Source organism: Eleutherodactylus coqui, chromosome 6, assembly GCF_035609145.1.
Source record: "Eleutherodactylus coqui strain aEleCoq1 chromosome 6, aEleCoq1.hap1, whole genome shotgun sequence".
NCBI classification, from domain to species: domain Eukaryota; kingdom Metazoa; phylum Chordata; class Amphibia; order Anura; family Eleutherodactylidae; genus Eleutherodactylus; species Eleutherodactylus coqui.
The window spans coordinates 104703513-104720676 of NC_089842.1; the positions used below are offsets into that span (position 1 = coordinate 104703513).

The 17164-nt window shown below is 41.6% G+C and overlaps 1 protein-coding gene across 1 annotated transcript in view; it reads right to left on the reverse strand.

The window, feature by feature from the left end:
- Positions 1 to 11901: 11901 nt before the first annotated feature.
- Positions 11902 to 17164, reverse strand: part of GPR153 (G protein-coupled receptor 153) — a 64094-nt gene continuing 58831 nt past the window's right edge. The window contains exon 6 of the mRNA XM_066607326.1: positions 11902 to 15659. Within this exon, the coding sequence (XP_066463423.1) occupies positions 14886 to 15659 (774 nt within the window). The 3' untranslated portion in view covers positions 11902 to 14885. The remainder of the gene's footprint in view (positions 15660 to 17164) is intronic.

Consider the following 17164-nt stretch of genomic DNA (forward strand, 5'->3'; position numbering starts at 1 on the left):
ATTTCTTTATCTTAAACAGGTCATCCAGGACCAAAACTAGATTGGCAGCTGCTCCGGCCCCTGCCAATCAATTGATGACAAGCAGCTACGGATGGCCAGAACTGTCAAAACACCATCCATAGCACAGTGGCCCAGTTTGGTATTGCAGCTTTCTCCCAACCATCTCAATAAGAAAGATCTGCAATACCAAATTGGGCCACTGCTCAACAGATGGCATTTTGAGATAAGCAGTGGACTCCCACCAATCTGCTTTTGGGGACCTATCTATACTCACCTTCTTTCGCCCTGATTGGTTCTTCATAGGTTCGGCCCATGGCGCTCTTAATTTGTTAAGTGGGTGGTCCCTATCTATCTCTCAATGGGTAATGTTAGACTTAATTGACAATCCAACGACACCCATTGAAAATCAGCATTGTAAACCACCCAGTCTGTAAACTGGGAAGTGAGGACATCAATTGCGTTCTAGAAGAGGAATAATGTTCCATTCTTGTCTGATGTAGGATTCTAGCTGCTCAACAGTCCTGGTCTGTCTTTGCTGGATTTTTCATTTCATAATGAACCAAATGTTTTCTATTGGTGACACGTCTTGACTAGAGGCGGCCAGTTCAGCCCCCGGACTCCTCTTCTGCAGAGTCATGCAGTTGTGATAGATGCAGCATGTGGTTTAACTTATTTTTGCTTAAATATGCAAGACCTTCCCCAAAAAAGACGTTGTCTGGATGGGAGCATATGGTGTTCTAAAACCTCTATATACTGCTCAGTATTGATAGTGCCTTTCAAGATGTATCAACTGCCCGTGCCATAGGCACTAATGCAAGCCCATACCATCAGAGATGCAGGCTGTTGAGCTGTGCACTGATAACAATCTGGAGGGTCCCTCTCCTCTTGAGTCCGCAGACACGGTGTCCGCTTCTTTCCTAAAAGAATTTCAAATTTTGATTCATCTAACCATAGAACAGTTTTCCATTTTACCTCAGTCCTTTTTAAATGGGCTTTGGCCCATAGAAGATGCTGGCATTCCTGGATTGTGTTGATATATGGCTTCTTCTGTATGATACAGCTTTAACTTGCATTTGTGGATTATATTGTGAAATCTGTTCAGAGACAATGATTTCTGGAAATATTCCTGAGCCCATGCACTAATTTGCATTGCAGAATCATGCCTGTTTTTAGTGCAGTGCCGCCTGAGGGCCCGTTGATCTCAAGCATCCAATATTGACAGTCAGCTTTGTACCTTGTGCACATGGATTTTCTCTGAATCTTTTGATATTATGTACTGTAGATAGTGAATATTCTAAATTGTTGCAATTTTATATTTTCTGAATTTGTTCTACAATTTTAAGTTGCAGTTTTTCAGATTGGTGAACCTCTTAGCATCTTTGTTTCTGAGAGACTCTGCCTCTCTAACATGCACTTGTTATAAACAGTCATGTGACTTGGCAGAACATTTCCTCCCAGCTGTTTTTCATTAGTACCACTTACTTTTACAGCTTTTTGTTACCCCTGGCCCAACTTTTTTTGAGATGAGTTAATATATTTTTTAAATGAAATGGAAAAATGTCTCACTTTCACCTTCTGATATGTGTGGTATATCAATATATCTGATATTGCGAATAAAATATGGTTATATGAGATTTCCAAATCCTTGCATTCTTTTATTCTTTACATTTTACACAGTGTCCTTATGTTTTTGGAATTGGGGTTGAACAACACTTTTCAGCTTGGAGGGATACAGTTCCTTATCTATAAACCCCTGATGTATTCTTGATGCAGATCCTGATGATTACTTGGGACTCTTATTTTGCAGGATCCACAGGAAAATTTTCAATTCAACAGTGTGACAGAGAAGCTCGAAAATCCAACCTGCAGTGAGGAAAATTAGAGTACCGCCCTTTACTACTGAAGTTATTTCCCTGGCCTGGCTATAATAACTAAGCTCTACCCCAGCCGTGCTGTGTTCAAATTTGCAGCATCCCAGGGGACTCCACCTATGGATGAGATCCATAATATTAAGTTAAAATGGAAAGTAACCAAAATATGTAATACATCGATAAATTAAAGGGATTTAAAGGGCACGTGTCCATCTTCAGCAATGTAATCTCAGATCAAACAGAGAGCAGAGAATTTCTATAGAGTTGACTATAGAGTTGTTTAAGGGCCCTTGGTTTGGTTTGGGGACAATGGCTGATGCCTAGGCTGTGCATTTGATGTGAGGAGCTAAACAGGGGGACTAAGGGCTTATTAACATCATATTGTGTTACTCAACCTCTTCATGGACATAATAAAAGGGAAAGTAGATTTATCTGCTACATTGTCAGTAAAAGGCTTTCTCTTTGCAGTTCAGCTCTGGAAGAAGAAGCCTCAATAGAGACAAAGGCTTTGGCTTCATTGTTATACATGAGGCCGATGCCATTGTCTGCTGTGAATTAGTAAACATCTGTCCTGCCACTTCACAAGGCTTAACATGACAAAGGGACAAGGGGCTTTGAACACTGTATAAAGTTACTTCTAAACCTCACAGCCATGTCTCTGTCACAGTATATACAGTGTTTGCCCATGCCATGAACATGGAAGCCTTCTACCACCATGTCAGGGTTATCTAGAAAGGATACCGGAAGTGGGGGGAATACGAGTTCGTCTACACTGTCATATGGTCATCCCTAAAACACGCACATTTTTACTTCAAAAAGGAAACTAAAAACGTAGCGTTTAGAGATGAGCGAACGTACTCGGATAAGCACTACTCGTCCGAGTAATGTGCCTTATCCGAGTACCGCTGTACTCGTGCTCAAAGATTCGGGGCGCTCCGCTGCTGACAGGTGAGTCGGAGCAGGGAGCGGGGCAGAGCGGCCGGGAGAGGAGAGAAAGATCTCCCCTCCGTTCCTCCCCGCTCTCCCCTGCAGCTCCCCGCTCCGCAGCGCGTCCCGAATCTTTGAGCACGAGTACAGCGGTACTCGGATAAGGCACATTACTCGGACGAGTAGTGCCTATCCGAGCACGTTCGCTCATCTCTAGTAGCGTTTCATGGGCCCATAAGCTGTGGTGGGTTAAATGTAGGCAAGCAATGCTTATGTTTAACTATGTTCAGCCAAGCAAATGTTTCTATATGTTTTTTTGCGAGATCAAAAAGCATAGCCTACTACACTTTTCTGTCCTACAAAAAAGCAGCTTAAAAAATGTATACCTTTTTTTGCATTACAATCTGTGGGCAATGTATAGAAACATATGGGTTTGCGTTTGCATACGTTTCAAACATACATTTTTATGAGCTCTCAGCACACACCCTGTCACATATCTATCTATCTATCTCATATCTATCTACTCTATTTATCTATCTATCTGTCTATCTATCTATCTATCTACTCTATTTATCTATCTATCTATCTATCTATCTATCTATCTATCTATCTATCTCTCTCATATCTATCTATCTATCTGTCTATCTCATATCTATCTATCTATCTATCTATCTCATATCTATCTATTTATCTATCTATCTCATATCTATCTATCTATCTATCTCATATCTATCTATTTATCTATCTATCTCATATCTATCTATCTATCTATCTACTCTATTTATCTATCTATCTATCTATCTATCTCTCTAATATCTATCTGTCTATCTCATATCGATTTATCTATCTACTCTATCTATTGATCTCATATCTATCTTTCTATCTATCTCATATCTATCTGTCTATCTATCTCATATCTATCTATCTGTCTATCTATCTCATATCTATCTATCTATCTATCTATCTATCTATCTATCTATCTATCTATCTATCTCACATCTATCTATCTATCTATCTATCTCATATCTATCTCATATCTATCTATATATCATTAATAGATCTATCTACTAATTTATTTTAACAATTTACATTAGAATGACTGTTTTACCAACTGTGAAGTCTCCTTTTGACTTATAAACACTCACTTTCTGCAAGAATTTGTGTATTTCCCATAAGAACAAATCTCTCTTATTTATCTCTGTTGAAAATTAAGCTTCTACGGCAAAATCCCAGGGCACCTCAGAGCGCAGAAAATTGCTGCTACGCCCCCTATTATTCACTGGAAGATGGGTCTTTGAGAGATGTCATCTTCCCACCATGACAAAAGAGCTTCCAGTCTATCCGTAGCCTATTCCCTATGTAGCTGTATATGTATATGAAAGTACTGGTGTTCATCCAGTTATATAGTTATGGATGGGCACAAAAGGAACTATGGGGGGAATCAACCAAAACTAGTGATTGTTAACCCAACCTAAGTCCCAAGGGACAGAAAGTCAGTAAAGTGGGAGGAATCTCAGGATCCATTACCATAACAGTGAGTTGAGTCACTAGGTGCAGGGCAGTGAGTTACACAATGGGTTTTTGTGGCGCCTTAACTAACAAGTCTTTTGTGAAGACATTTTTCCTAGACGAAAAAGTTAAAGGGCAAATACATTTAAAATCATCATTTTTCTTGAGAACACAATACTAGAGAATAATAACTGAAATGTCTCCCCAGTAACAAAAAGAACAACTTCATCAACAGGAGGAGTCCATATACAGAAGATGGACTTAAAGGGCAATTACCCCCAAAATCCCCCTCTCAAGAGTCTGAATTTGCAAAGCATCAGCCGACAAGTGAGCAAACACTTGTTTGTTGACTGATTGTCTCATTTGTGCAAGCATAAAAATACTCCCTGATTGGCTGCACATCTTCCTGTGTAAACACAGAGATGCACAGCCCACCAATGATAGCTATTCGGGGACGAACAATCATATTAATTATCATTTGTCCCCATACAAGTGATCATCTGCTACATGTGAACAGTGCCGATCAACATGCTTTGTCAATAGCCGCTTGTTAAAACAGACCAAAGAGTGCTGACTAACATGCTCTTGTCCGTCAGTGCTTGTTACCATTGGCAGATGATCTGCCTGTGTAAAAGGACCCTTTCAGCTCCATACAGTGATAGTGATTGCAATGCACATACCTCCTGTGACCACAGGTGGCATACTCTCTGATTGCTCAATATCATTTTTCTTCTGTGGGTCGACACTGCCATGAAGACTTTTTCCAGCCACAACGTGTCTCTTCACAATGTCTCCATCCTGCAGCTACCCTTAATGCTCCTTTCAGTAACCCCCCTATGTTACTAGTGCCCCACTATGTTGCCCACTCTGTGGTTACACTTGTTTTCAATGTTCACTATGTGGCCCAACTTGTGCCAAGCATGCACTTTGAGGCCCAACTTGTGCACATTGCCCATTCTGTGGCTCCACATACTTCTAGACCTCACTCCGCGGCCCCATTTGTGCCCAGCACCCTTTCTGTAGTTCAATTTGTGCTCAGCACAAATTTGTGATCGTACATGCATCAAGCACCCACTATGTGGTCCCACATGCACCCAGTGCCCACTTTGTGGTCTTATATGCATCCAGCACCCACTCTGTGGCTCCACTTGTGCCCACTGCCAACTCTGTGGCCCCACTTGCACTTGCACCCATTTTCTGTACATGACCTGCAATGAAAGCTCTCTTCTTCACTCGCTTTCAGAAGCACCATATTCACTGTCAACAGCACCAGACTCTGAGATGGGACTACAAGACTGATCTTCTTGGCCACCAATGGCTAGGATTACAAAAACAGCTGAACTAGCTGCTCTATGCTTTTTCTGTAACTGCCATAGATAGATAGAACATACATTATATGTTCATTTTAAAGAGGGGTTTCCAGTCTTATGTACATAAACTGTACTCCTTGTATAATGAAAAGTGCTGCAAATGATTACACTTTGTGTTTCAATTCCTCATGGATTTCAGCATCACAGCTTGCTGTCAGTAAGTAGGGATATTTATTTTTTTACATCCAGAGGTTTAGAAAACCCCATGCAGTGCTAATACTTCTACTACTTATTAAAGCTACCTTACTATAAGAATTTACTGCAATCGTATGCAGTACAAATAATCTCTGTCTCTCTGTGACTTCTATCCTCATGATTTGCTACAATGTATGACTTCACTTCGAGACAGTACACACTAACTCTTAGGTCTTTATGGTTTTCTAGACTCTGGTTGCATAAATTCAGTCTAAGCAAGCAAAGATCTTTAAAATAGAAAGGAATTGATGCTCAAATCCTAGTTAAATAAAACCTCCCCGCAACCGTCCCCATTGTGTCATAAGTGACTTTGGATGCAGCTCATTGTTGAATTACAGGGTCACCTTTTAATTTGACTGTCTCTATGTAATATTACATTCTTCACATGTAGCGGGCTGTAACTTCCCTTGGCAAACACAGTTGTTACTCAAGTTTCTAAGTATGAATGAACCTCCAAATGTCACCTTCCAAATATCAGTGAGTCTGTTAAAGGGGTTGTCCAGTAACTAGACAACCCCACTTCAACAGAGCAGCCTGTATTAAAATAATAAACAGAGATATACTTACTCCTTTGCGGACACGGTAATCCAGAGTTACAGCCCCGCTGTGGTCCCGGTGATTGAGACAGACGATGTCACAGGAAATCAGCTGATTGCTGTGGTATCACCACTCATTCTCCTTACATTGGTGTTTACATCCTGAGTGCCAGGATGTCAGGAGTTCAGGAATGTGACACTGCAGCCTCTCATTGGCTGCAGTGGTCACGTTATTTCTTGTGACATCATCTGTTCCAACAACCAGCGCTGATCCTGCAGTGCTGGATCCCAGTGGCAATGTAGGGGTAAGTATATCCCAGTTTTATTTTTTAATGCAGGCAGCCATATTGAAGCAGGGTTGTCCAGAAACAGGGCAACCCCTTTAATACAGCTCCATCTACATGTATACATCTATCTCTAGATGTCAGTGAACCTTTAAGTCTCACATAAATTGCTCTGAAAACATAATTTCCAAATTTAAACACGTTGTGCCAACTTAAAAGGGGTATTCAGTGCATTTAACCCCTTTTTAGTACCGATGACCTATCCTCAGGATGGGTCTTCAGTAATTGATCAGTGCAGGTTTGCAGCTCAGGGAACCCTGGCAATCACCTGATCTCAGCCCTGAACTCACTGCAGGGGAGCCGGATGCCCGCATTGGGGTCGGAGCCAAAATGCTAGAGAAGGTACAGTTCCCATTGATTTCTGAGGATAGGTCATCAGTACTGCAAGGCGTTAAATATCTTGAATACCTCTTTAATACTTATCCCCTATCCACAGCATAGCGGATATGTCTGATTAGTCCAACCATTGGGATTCTTATGGATCACGAGAATGTGATCTGATGCATTGGATTTCAATGCATCAGATCACATGGCTGTATTCTTGTGACGTAAAAGTGCCCGGTCGACCAATGTAGCACCATGCGCTTTTACGTCGGGCCCAAAAGATAGTCCTGGAACTATCTTTTGGGCCGGAATACATCGGCCACTGCATGGGCTTTTATGGGAGCCCATGACAGCAGCCAGAGTTGGAAGGGAGTTTAGCAGCTTGGCTGCTAAACTCCCTCCCTCTGCTCTCCTACCTCTTTTCAATGGGAGGGGGTGGAGCTAAGCACCGCCCCGTTGCACCTCCTTGCATTGCTGGCTATGGACAAGGGGCGGGACAGGGGCTGAGCTTGGCTGCCTAAGGCTTCTTTCGCATGAGCGTATGTCAGCCACAAAAGTACACTGCGCAAAAAAATTGCGTGGGAGCAAACATATTACGTAACATGCTCGTCTGTTGAAGCCCTTATAATAAACAATTGATTTTTGTGTTTAAACTCACTGCCTGAGTGAACGAGCCAACTGTGTCATCATTCGCTCGTTCACTCGGGTGAACGATTATCACTAGGTATAAAAGTACCCTTAGGGCTCATTCCCACGGCCATAGGCGTAAAACACTGCGTGCATCACACAGGGTTTTACCACCGTGAAGTCAGCTACTGCTGTGTATGGCAGTGATTGTGCATTGTTGTTTGTTCCCACTCTGTCTCTTAGTGGCGTTGTGTATTCAATGCCGCACCTACTCAATGTACTGGGTATGAACAGTGTTTAATACGGCCATTCATCTTTGAGCTGGCTGAAAAAAAAGCTCAGTAGTTGATCCTGGGGTCCCCCTCCCACAAATGGACGTTCTGGGCACTTTACCTTCAGTGCCTATTATACACCCCTAGTGTCATATATGGTGGATCCAAACCATCCCTGTTAAAATGCCATGTTTTTGTCATTTCAAAAAATCTCACATAGGCCTCATGCACACGGCATGTCCGGATTCTGGCTGCGAAATCCTGCACTGAATCCGTCCCTGACCGCGGCAGGTGACCCTATGTACCTATCGTCTTCTTTGCTGGCGTCCACGTGGACCTGTCTTCTTCTGGCTTCTCTGTACAGTGGATGGTCCACATGGCTCGCTGTCGGACATGCACACTTCAGATTCTTTTTTAAAAATCCTGCTTTGCCCGTGGAATCTATGGCCCGTCTGCAATTGCCGTGGGTCGGATTGCTTTTTTTTAGCATTCTGCGATTTTGCATCTGCGAGAGGAAACCGGAATTGGTTTCCGCTCGTGTGCATGGAGAATCATTTTTCCATAGCATGTTATGGAGGGTTATTGCTGCGGAACCCGGAGGCGGACGGCAGCCACGGATTCCGTAGCAAAAAAACACTCGTGTGCATGAAGCCAAAGATGATTCATTTCAGATTTATTTCCACCTTCAATGCGACCCGTTATCTGTACAATTCCATTGGAAAAATACTGAAGTCTGGTATGTATAGCCAGATATGGTTGGACAGGAAAACACTGCATGTAAACTTTTTCAATCCTGCAGCAAAATGTTTTAATAAAACACTTGACAGGAAGAGGTTGGACTGCTACATATACAGGGGGTGGACAAAAATATGAAAACACTATATGAAATGCATGGTATTTTTACCATTAGCACTGAACTGCCCTTTTGACGCCTGTTTGGCTCAGAGCTTTCCCGCCAAATTTGTGTTTACTTCACCTCTTGCCCTGCTCTGGGTGGTTTTGGGAGCCAGTTGTTAACAGCAGCTGAGTGGCTCAAACCCCTGACCAATGGCAGCATCTGTGTCATATTACCTCCACATAAATTACATGGGATTATAAATCATATTTCAATAAGACATGTAGAGACCGATTTTACGGCATGCATTTTGTACGATGTTTCCATATTTTTGTCCATCCACTGTATATGCAAACCTGGCCTAACAGTTTGGCTGACATTCTATAATCTGCATGTACGCACTGGATCCCATCATTACTAGGCCTTTGAAATGCTCATGTGATATCAAAGGAGTTGCATCATTGTAGCAGGGAAGGAACTTCTTCAGGTGGGTCAAAGAGTAGATGCAAGGATTGGCTTCAGCTCAGGGGTGGGATGGAAACTTGGCATTACCATAAATTAAATGGTTACCTACTGACTTCAATGGACATGTATAATAATACCTTTCATATGTCTCTGTAAGAAACGGGTTGTCCCACTTATACAACCCCGTGAAAATGAAAGTTACAATGGTGATCTGCTGATCTCTCCGGCTCCTGCTCCTGCATATCCTGGTAAACAGCTGATTATGTTGCCGGAAGATGGATGCTTAGAAAAATGACCGTCTATGTAATATGTAAATAGCCTTGGGGTAGGAGAGAGGAGTCTCCTGATTTTGTCTGACAAGATACTAATGAAAAACATGCCGGTGGGAAGAAGCCTTTAAAGTGATTTTCCAACTGGTAGAGAGGACACAATGGTTGAAAATAACAAACCGAGTCATACCCACTGCGTAAAGCCCACACGATTGTGGTCCTAGTGCTCCGCTCTTCAGTACTGGTCTGTGTTTACTTTGGCTGCAGCCATGATATTTTGTACATAAATACATGATCACTGTAGCCAATCACTGGCCCTAGCGGTATATGGCTTGAGATTGCTTAGGCCAGTGATTGGCTGCAGTAGTGTATATGGAATGTCACCACTGCAGTCAATGTAAACATAGGTGGTGAGGATAGGAGCAGTAGCGCTGGATGGGAGGGGTTCTGGTGCATTGAATGTGACTAAGTTTGTTGTTATTAAATATTTTCTGTCTTCTATAGGGGGCCTCGTGTGGCGCAGAATTTTAAGACAACAGTATGCAGTTCTAAGCTCTTGCTCACGACCTGAAGGTTGCAAGCTCAATCCTCGATTCAGTAAAATGAGTACCCAGCTTGCTGGGGGGTAATAAATTACCTGAAGCATGTTGCAGAGTAAGTTGGCGCTGAACAAATAACAAGTCCCTTCCCCCCTCTATCATTTTTTCTGTAAGTCTGAAAAACCCTTTGACAAATTTTTTTGTCGCTGGACCACTTTTTTAGGATGCCTTCATGGGATGTAATAAATAAATGACTCTGCGTAATAGGTTGGTGCTATACAAATAACAAGATTTATTTGTTTTTATTTAAATGCGGCGGAATTTCCTGCAGAAAATCTGGAACATTCACAGTACGAGCCGTGAGGATGAGATTTTAAAAATGTCATCCACGTGGAGAGGAAAAATTCTATGCAGCATCAACAGTGTGTTTAAAATAAGCTGCGGATTCTGAATCTGCAGCATATCAATTTACACTGCAGATTTTGACAGTGGATTTCAATTCAAAGGTTGAAACCCGTGACAAATTTGCACCAAAATTCACTGCAAAATCGCCACCAGTTAGGTGCAAAATTGTTGTCTATGCAGTTTGTGCTGATTTTCCACTACGGAAAACCGGCAACAAATATGCCCTGTATGAAGGCACCCTTAACGCTGGAACAGCTGCTGTCATCCCTCATCTATGGCTGCACTAGTATTCTAATGTATTTCCCTAAAAAATACATTTAGAAAGAGATTCCCTTTAAAACAGATTTTTGCCTTTTTGAGAACTGTTAAGCCGGACTCACAAGTGTATTCCAGCAGCGTGCAGGCTGCGAGATTTAGACGTGCGGCACGCCGCCAAATGCAATGTCATTGCGTACCGGCTGAGTGCCACCGATAGCCATGTACTATCTTGGCTTGTATGCGTGTGAATACGCGCCAAGATAGAGCAGGCTGCGATTTATCTTGTGCGTGTATGTCCTGTGTAAGGCCTTATTCACATGACCGTATATACGCAGCTATTTAGCCACGTCAATAAAAATGCGCCAGGAAAATAACACCGATTTTACACGCCACGTCAAACGATAGGTTTTGCCCTATCTTTTGCTGAGATACGCAGGAAGCTCCCATAGACTTCTATGGAAACAGGAAAAAAAAGAGGGAGGTGGGGAGGAAGTTACTCGGCATACAACCCTGGGAAAAGAAGACAGCTGGCTCTATTTAAGCATTAGCAGTCATTTCAAGACTTTTTGCCGATCGATGGATTTCCATGCTACAGCGATACGCAGCAGCCGCGTGTGTCAACGGCAGAAAAAACGCAGCTAAAGTTCAGGACTCGATCGCGGCAATTCTTAATGCGATTTTACGGCATGTACGGGCGAACGGATACAGTCGTGTTAAAGAGCCTAAGTCGTGTGAGTGGCAACATGACCACCTACTTCAAATTGGTACAGCATATTATGTGCGCAAGACCCGTGTGAGTAATGCGCTGTACCGATAAGCTCATGTGAGCCCGGCCTTATAACTTACCTACTGATCCACAACAATGTATAAGTCACATGACCACTGTTTCCTCTAAGCTATGCGCTCTGGAAAGAAATGAGTTAAAACAGCATGCTAATGATGATTAAAAGCCAATTAACAACTCTATGGATGCTATTATAGAAGTGCTAGTGCTTCTATCAGACAAACACTTAAAGTATAGAAGTCATTTATCCACTGTCTATGGAGGATGCAAAATGTAAGAAATGAGCAAAAAATATCAGTTATGCCATACAGCATTAAAATACCCCATAGAGGTACAAAGTCGCAATTAATTTCATATGACATTATGTTTTATTTTGATCTCCACTATCCTCCACCAAGAATAAGCATCCTAGTCCAAAGGCAAATAACTAATAGATTGGTAAAAGTTTGTGCCAGTCATTGAGTATGTATACTTTTGCAACTGAAGCTTTGATTGCACCAATGCATCTTAAACAAGTAGAAGCAACTTTGCAAGTAAGCTCAATTAAAAATGTCATATAGCCTTGTGTGTATACAGCTCCTGTCCTGACCTTTGTCTCTATGGCTACAGACTACAGACTACAAACAAATCCTGTGTAGTCCGATATGCAGGCATGTGTTGGGGTAGTTTTATATGGGCTGACATTCACCTAAATAATCGCTCAAAAGAGCAATTACTGGTGACTGTCGTCCCATGTAAAAACAGGACCCAACATGGCAGTCATCTATGAGCAACTGCCTGTTTATTCTGAATGGAAGTGACAGTACAAGAGATAGAATCGCTGTGACGGCTGTCAGTCCATGCAGAGGCACCCTTACTCCCATTCTTCTGCCCTCTTTTCCTGATAACCAACAGATCGGGGCATACCTATAGGGGTTGCAGAGGTAAAAGTTGCATACAGGCCCTAGAGTCTAAGGGGACCCAAGGGTTACTCTGCTACATGAGAAAGCACAAGCATTATAAATGGCACATGGAAGATTGGGACCTGTTACAGATTTCATACTAGAGCCGAGGAGCTTCAAGTTATGCCTTTACATACAGACAGAAGAGGAGGCAGATAGAACAGAGTAATGCCCCTTTTACACAGGCTGACAGTCGTTTAAACGACTGCACGAGTGCTGACGTCACTGCTAAGGTCGTCAGCGCTCTTGCAGAGCATTTAGACTAAAAAACATCACTGGTTTCTCACTGGCTTCTCATTCAGCGCTTCACTTTCTATGTGAAGCACTGAGTGAGGAGTGTTTACACGCAACGAGAAGCCAGCGAAAGTTTTTTTGCTAGCGATAAACAGCCGCAAACGAATAGTGAGTGCTTTTTTCGCATTTACACTGAGCGATTATCGCTCAAATCTGTGAGTTTGAACTAATTTTGATTGATTATCATTACATGTTAATGGACCATAACACATGATTGCAGGATCAGACTACACAGAGTTTGTTTGAAGTCAGTAGCCATGGAGACACATAAGCCTGTATAACAGCTGTATACACAAGATGGCAGGAGATTTTTAATTCAGGCTGTTTGCAAAGTTGTTTATTTTTTATTTTAGATGCAGTGGAGCAATAAAAGCATTGAAAGGCTCTTCACACCCTTCCTGTATTATTTGCTACAATACAGCAAAACACTAAGCTTTTTATTTTGGGCTGGAACCATAGGAAACTCCAGGGAGAAGTAACACTGAAACTTAAAGGGGTTTTCTGGGACATAAAAAAAAGGTGAGCACCGAGGCTGCAGCGCTGGACAGGGAGCAACTGGGATGAATGAGTATTCAATTTTATTCTACTTTTTAGGCTGCATAACCTTTTTCTTTGATATTTCAGAAAATCGATTTAAAGTGATGCTTCACTTATGGATAAACCAACACTACTTCCCTGACTACCTGATGCACATTGCGCATTCATAGTGCACTGGTAGTTTAAGGGCCCTTTTACACGCAACAATATTGCTCAAAATTTGTCCAAACGACCGAAAATGAGTGATAATCGTTACATGTAACCGCAGGCATCGTGCACTTTTCGTTTGAACGATTGATTTTACTTCACATAAAATCCATCGTTAAGCCGCTAAAAAACTGAGCAAATACATTACACTTGAATGAATTTAACTCATCTTTCAAAAGACTGCAGGATGTTCTCCCAACGGCATGTTTATACTAACAGAGAGGAGAATACTATAATGTGTTGGCAGCTGTTTGCACAGCTGGAAGTGTGTTTAAACAACTCCTGGAGGTCCTTTTATATGCAAATGAAGATGATAAAGTGTTAATGGCCATTAAAGCAAATACATCGGTAAATCTTTGAAACTTTCGGCAGTTTGAAACATTATCTTTGAGTGTAAAAGGACCTTAAGACTCAAGTCGTTGCTCTGGTTTACCAACATTGTGACCATCGTGGTTTGTCTGAAACTGTAGGGTTGCTTTAATTTTCTTTTGTTACATTCAACCACTTTTCCTGTAAATTGTCTTCTATAATAATTTTTAGCATTTTTCAGCGTTTTTTGCTATAGTACAGCATGTGCCAATCTTTATTCACAACTGTAGGAATTTTCTCCTAAGTTAGCCATATATATTTTTTCATTATAATATATTTGGAAGCTAGACATAAAACATGGGCAGGCCTTGGCTTTGATGACCCTCTTTTTATACAAAATCAGTTTAAACAATGCTACATTTTTGATTAACAAAATCAAAATACAGCAAATTATTTTTGCCCCTTTCAAAACGATACAGTACACAGAAAACCACACATAATAGGTATAATACTTGAGTTTTCTTTTTGATTTTTTTTTTAAATTAAGTCTATTTTTTTCAACTCATCGGCATAGCCCACACAAAACGAATTATGTTCAATATAATAGAAAATCGTAAAATGGATATCAAAAAGTCACTTATAGAGAATGGACAGAGGAAATACATAAGCATGCATAATATATTTATTGATGATGACGTGTAAGGAGATAATGCATTTTAAGACACATTTTCCATGTACAACGAATTGGATGCATTATTATTTTTAGAAAATAAACGTATTTAGCAGTTTTTCTTTGATTTCATTTTATGCTTTTACTCCATCAGGAGAACCCAAGCTGATTATGACCTATAAATCTGTATTCCTGATTTTTATTTTCCCTAAGAAAAAGAAAAGAAAAAGCTAAAAATTTGTTTCTGTTGAGCTTATTAAAATACAAGTTCTCTTCTTTGGTGCTGTTTCCAGTTCCGGGTTAAAATACAAGAAAAGGAGAAATTGTAAACCCTGAAACAAAGTTTCTTTCCTTGACCTAAAAGGAAAAGTCCAAGAATTGCAAAAAAATTCAATCCCTAAGATGTAGATCCAATGGAATCTGAATGAAATGTTATGTAACCAGATGATGCCGAGGGTGAACTCAAAAAGCTGTTTGTACTTCCTTTATCTTCTACCTTGTTAGGTTGGTCTTGTCCAGTCCATGTACTGCTTAGGTCCGTCTGGCAATTGTTTGAGTCACCAGAGCTAATTTTGGAGGTTACCCCATCCAATTTCTGAGATTCAGTCTTCTGAACATGTCTTTGACCATTACGGTTTCTTCGGTAGCCTTCAGTATAGAATCTTTTATGGTCATCATGAGGTCTATGATGACTAGGGACATTTAGAGTACAACTTTTTCCATGGGGTGAGAATCTCCGTAATACCTGTGGCTCTCGTTCAAAGTCTGTCAGGGTAAAATGAGTAAGTGTGGGATGCTGTAGGGCATCGGGAATAAGAGCAATAGAAGAAGACCTTATAGGACCTTTCCTTGGACTTGGCAGAGGAGTGTCATCAATAAAACTGACCACTTCTTCCCTGCTAAAGCACTTAAAGTCATCTTTGTACAGTTCTTCCAGGGTAAAGTGTTTTAGTGAAATGAGGCTCTCAGAGGCTTTTCGGCACTTTCGATAGGGCAAGCTGGCATCTTCATGGTACATTATTAGGCTACTGCGTCTTTCATGTCTCGGCAGTGTGAAGAATGAAATAGCAGCAATGTCTTCTGCAGATCCCCAGCCATGAAGGAACGCCGGTATCTGACCTGTGGTAAAAATATCTGTCTCATCATGGGAATAGCGTCTCGTTGGAGGGACCTAGGGTAAATATTGCAAGAGACATCAGCATAGTCCATTATCTCATATCTTTGGGACAAATATACTTTCAATAAATGTTAAAAAAACAAGCAATCTTCATAAACATCATGGCTTGGTGTTAATCATAATGAGTATTTTTCTATTTGCAGAAAAGACTAATAAAATATGGTTGTTTAATATGAGCATAGTCCAGTACTGTAGGATATAAGAAACTTGTGGTCAAAAGACCTGAAAGTTTGTCTTTGGTTATCTATTCATTAGAGTATTTGAAAAAGACGGGATCTAGACAGAACCTGTAGGAATTCATAGCATCACAGGGTATTTTCAAAGAGTATGTGATTGTGTTAGTAGGGTGAGAAGCCAAAAGTTACCTAGGCATATCAACAAAATAGCTATAGGCCTGATAGGGCTCAAAAGGACCTTCAGTCATAAAAAAACACATGAGTATTATAAATGGAACATAGTAGATTAAGGGACATAACGCCACAGGACGTAACTGTACGTCCTGGCAGAGGGGTACTTAACGCAACAAGGAGTACACTTATGTCCTGTGGAAAGTGTGAGATCAAAAGAGATCCTGCGCTATCCGGCAGCAGGAGCCGGCTGTCACCGATAGCCGGCCTCCTGCTGCAACAGTGGGGTTGCATCGGGACCCCGACCCCCCTGTTAACCCCTTGCACGCCGCGATCTATGTAGATACACCTCTGTGATGTCATCAGACTTCCGCAATGTAATCGCGGAGTGCCGTCAGGTTACCATGGCAACAGGATGCCAGATACAGGAGTCCTGCATTGCCAGTGCCTATGATCGCAATAATGCATTGCAGGACTTCTGTCCTGCAATGCTTTATCATAGTGATCGTAGGTGATCGTAGGTGATATGTATCAGGTTCCCTTCAGGGATATAAAAAGTGTAAAAAAAAGATCAAAATTGTGTCTAAATAAAAAACAAAATTAAAGAAAAGTTAAAAAAAAACTTTTTTTTGTGCTTTTCCCCTTGACACCAAAAAGTCTTGACAGTTAAGCAAAAATTTGTTTTTAAAGGGGTTCTGACATGAATAATTTTTTTATGCTTTAGCAGCCATTGTTCCCTGGTCTGCCTAATGGACCCAGGGAACCCATGGGTTAATGGCTGCTAAAGCATAAAAATCTTATACTTACCTGTTCATCTGTTGTTGTTGACATCGGGGGGTCATCTCCCGGCAGCATATTAGCACTTTCTGCTTAGGTTAAGCAGCCTGACTAGAGCCACCTGATTGGTGCACGCTGTGCAGTCACGTGGTGCCGAAGAGCCAATCAGGTGGCTCTAATCAGCAGCGCTGCTTAACCTAAGCAGAAAGTGCTAGTATGCCTCCCGGCAGGCAGTCTTCTTCCTCCAGCAGCCGCGCCGCTCCGGGATCGCGCGCATGCGCAGTGGAGAGGTGCCCTCTGACAGGAGTCAGGACGGGCTGCGTCTCCACTGCGCATGCTCAGCACTCCGGAGTTCAACCAGGACGGACGGGCCGC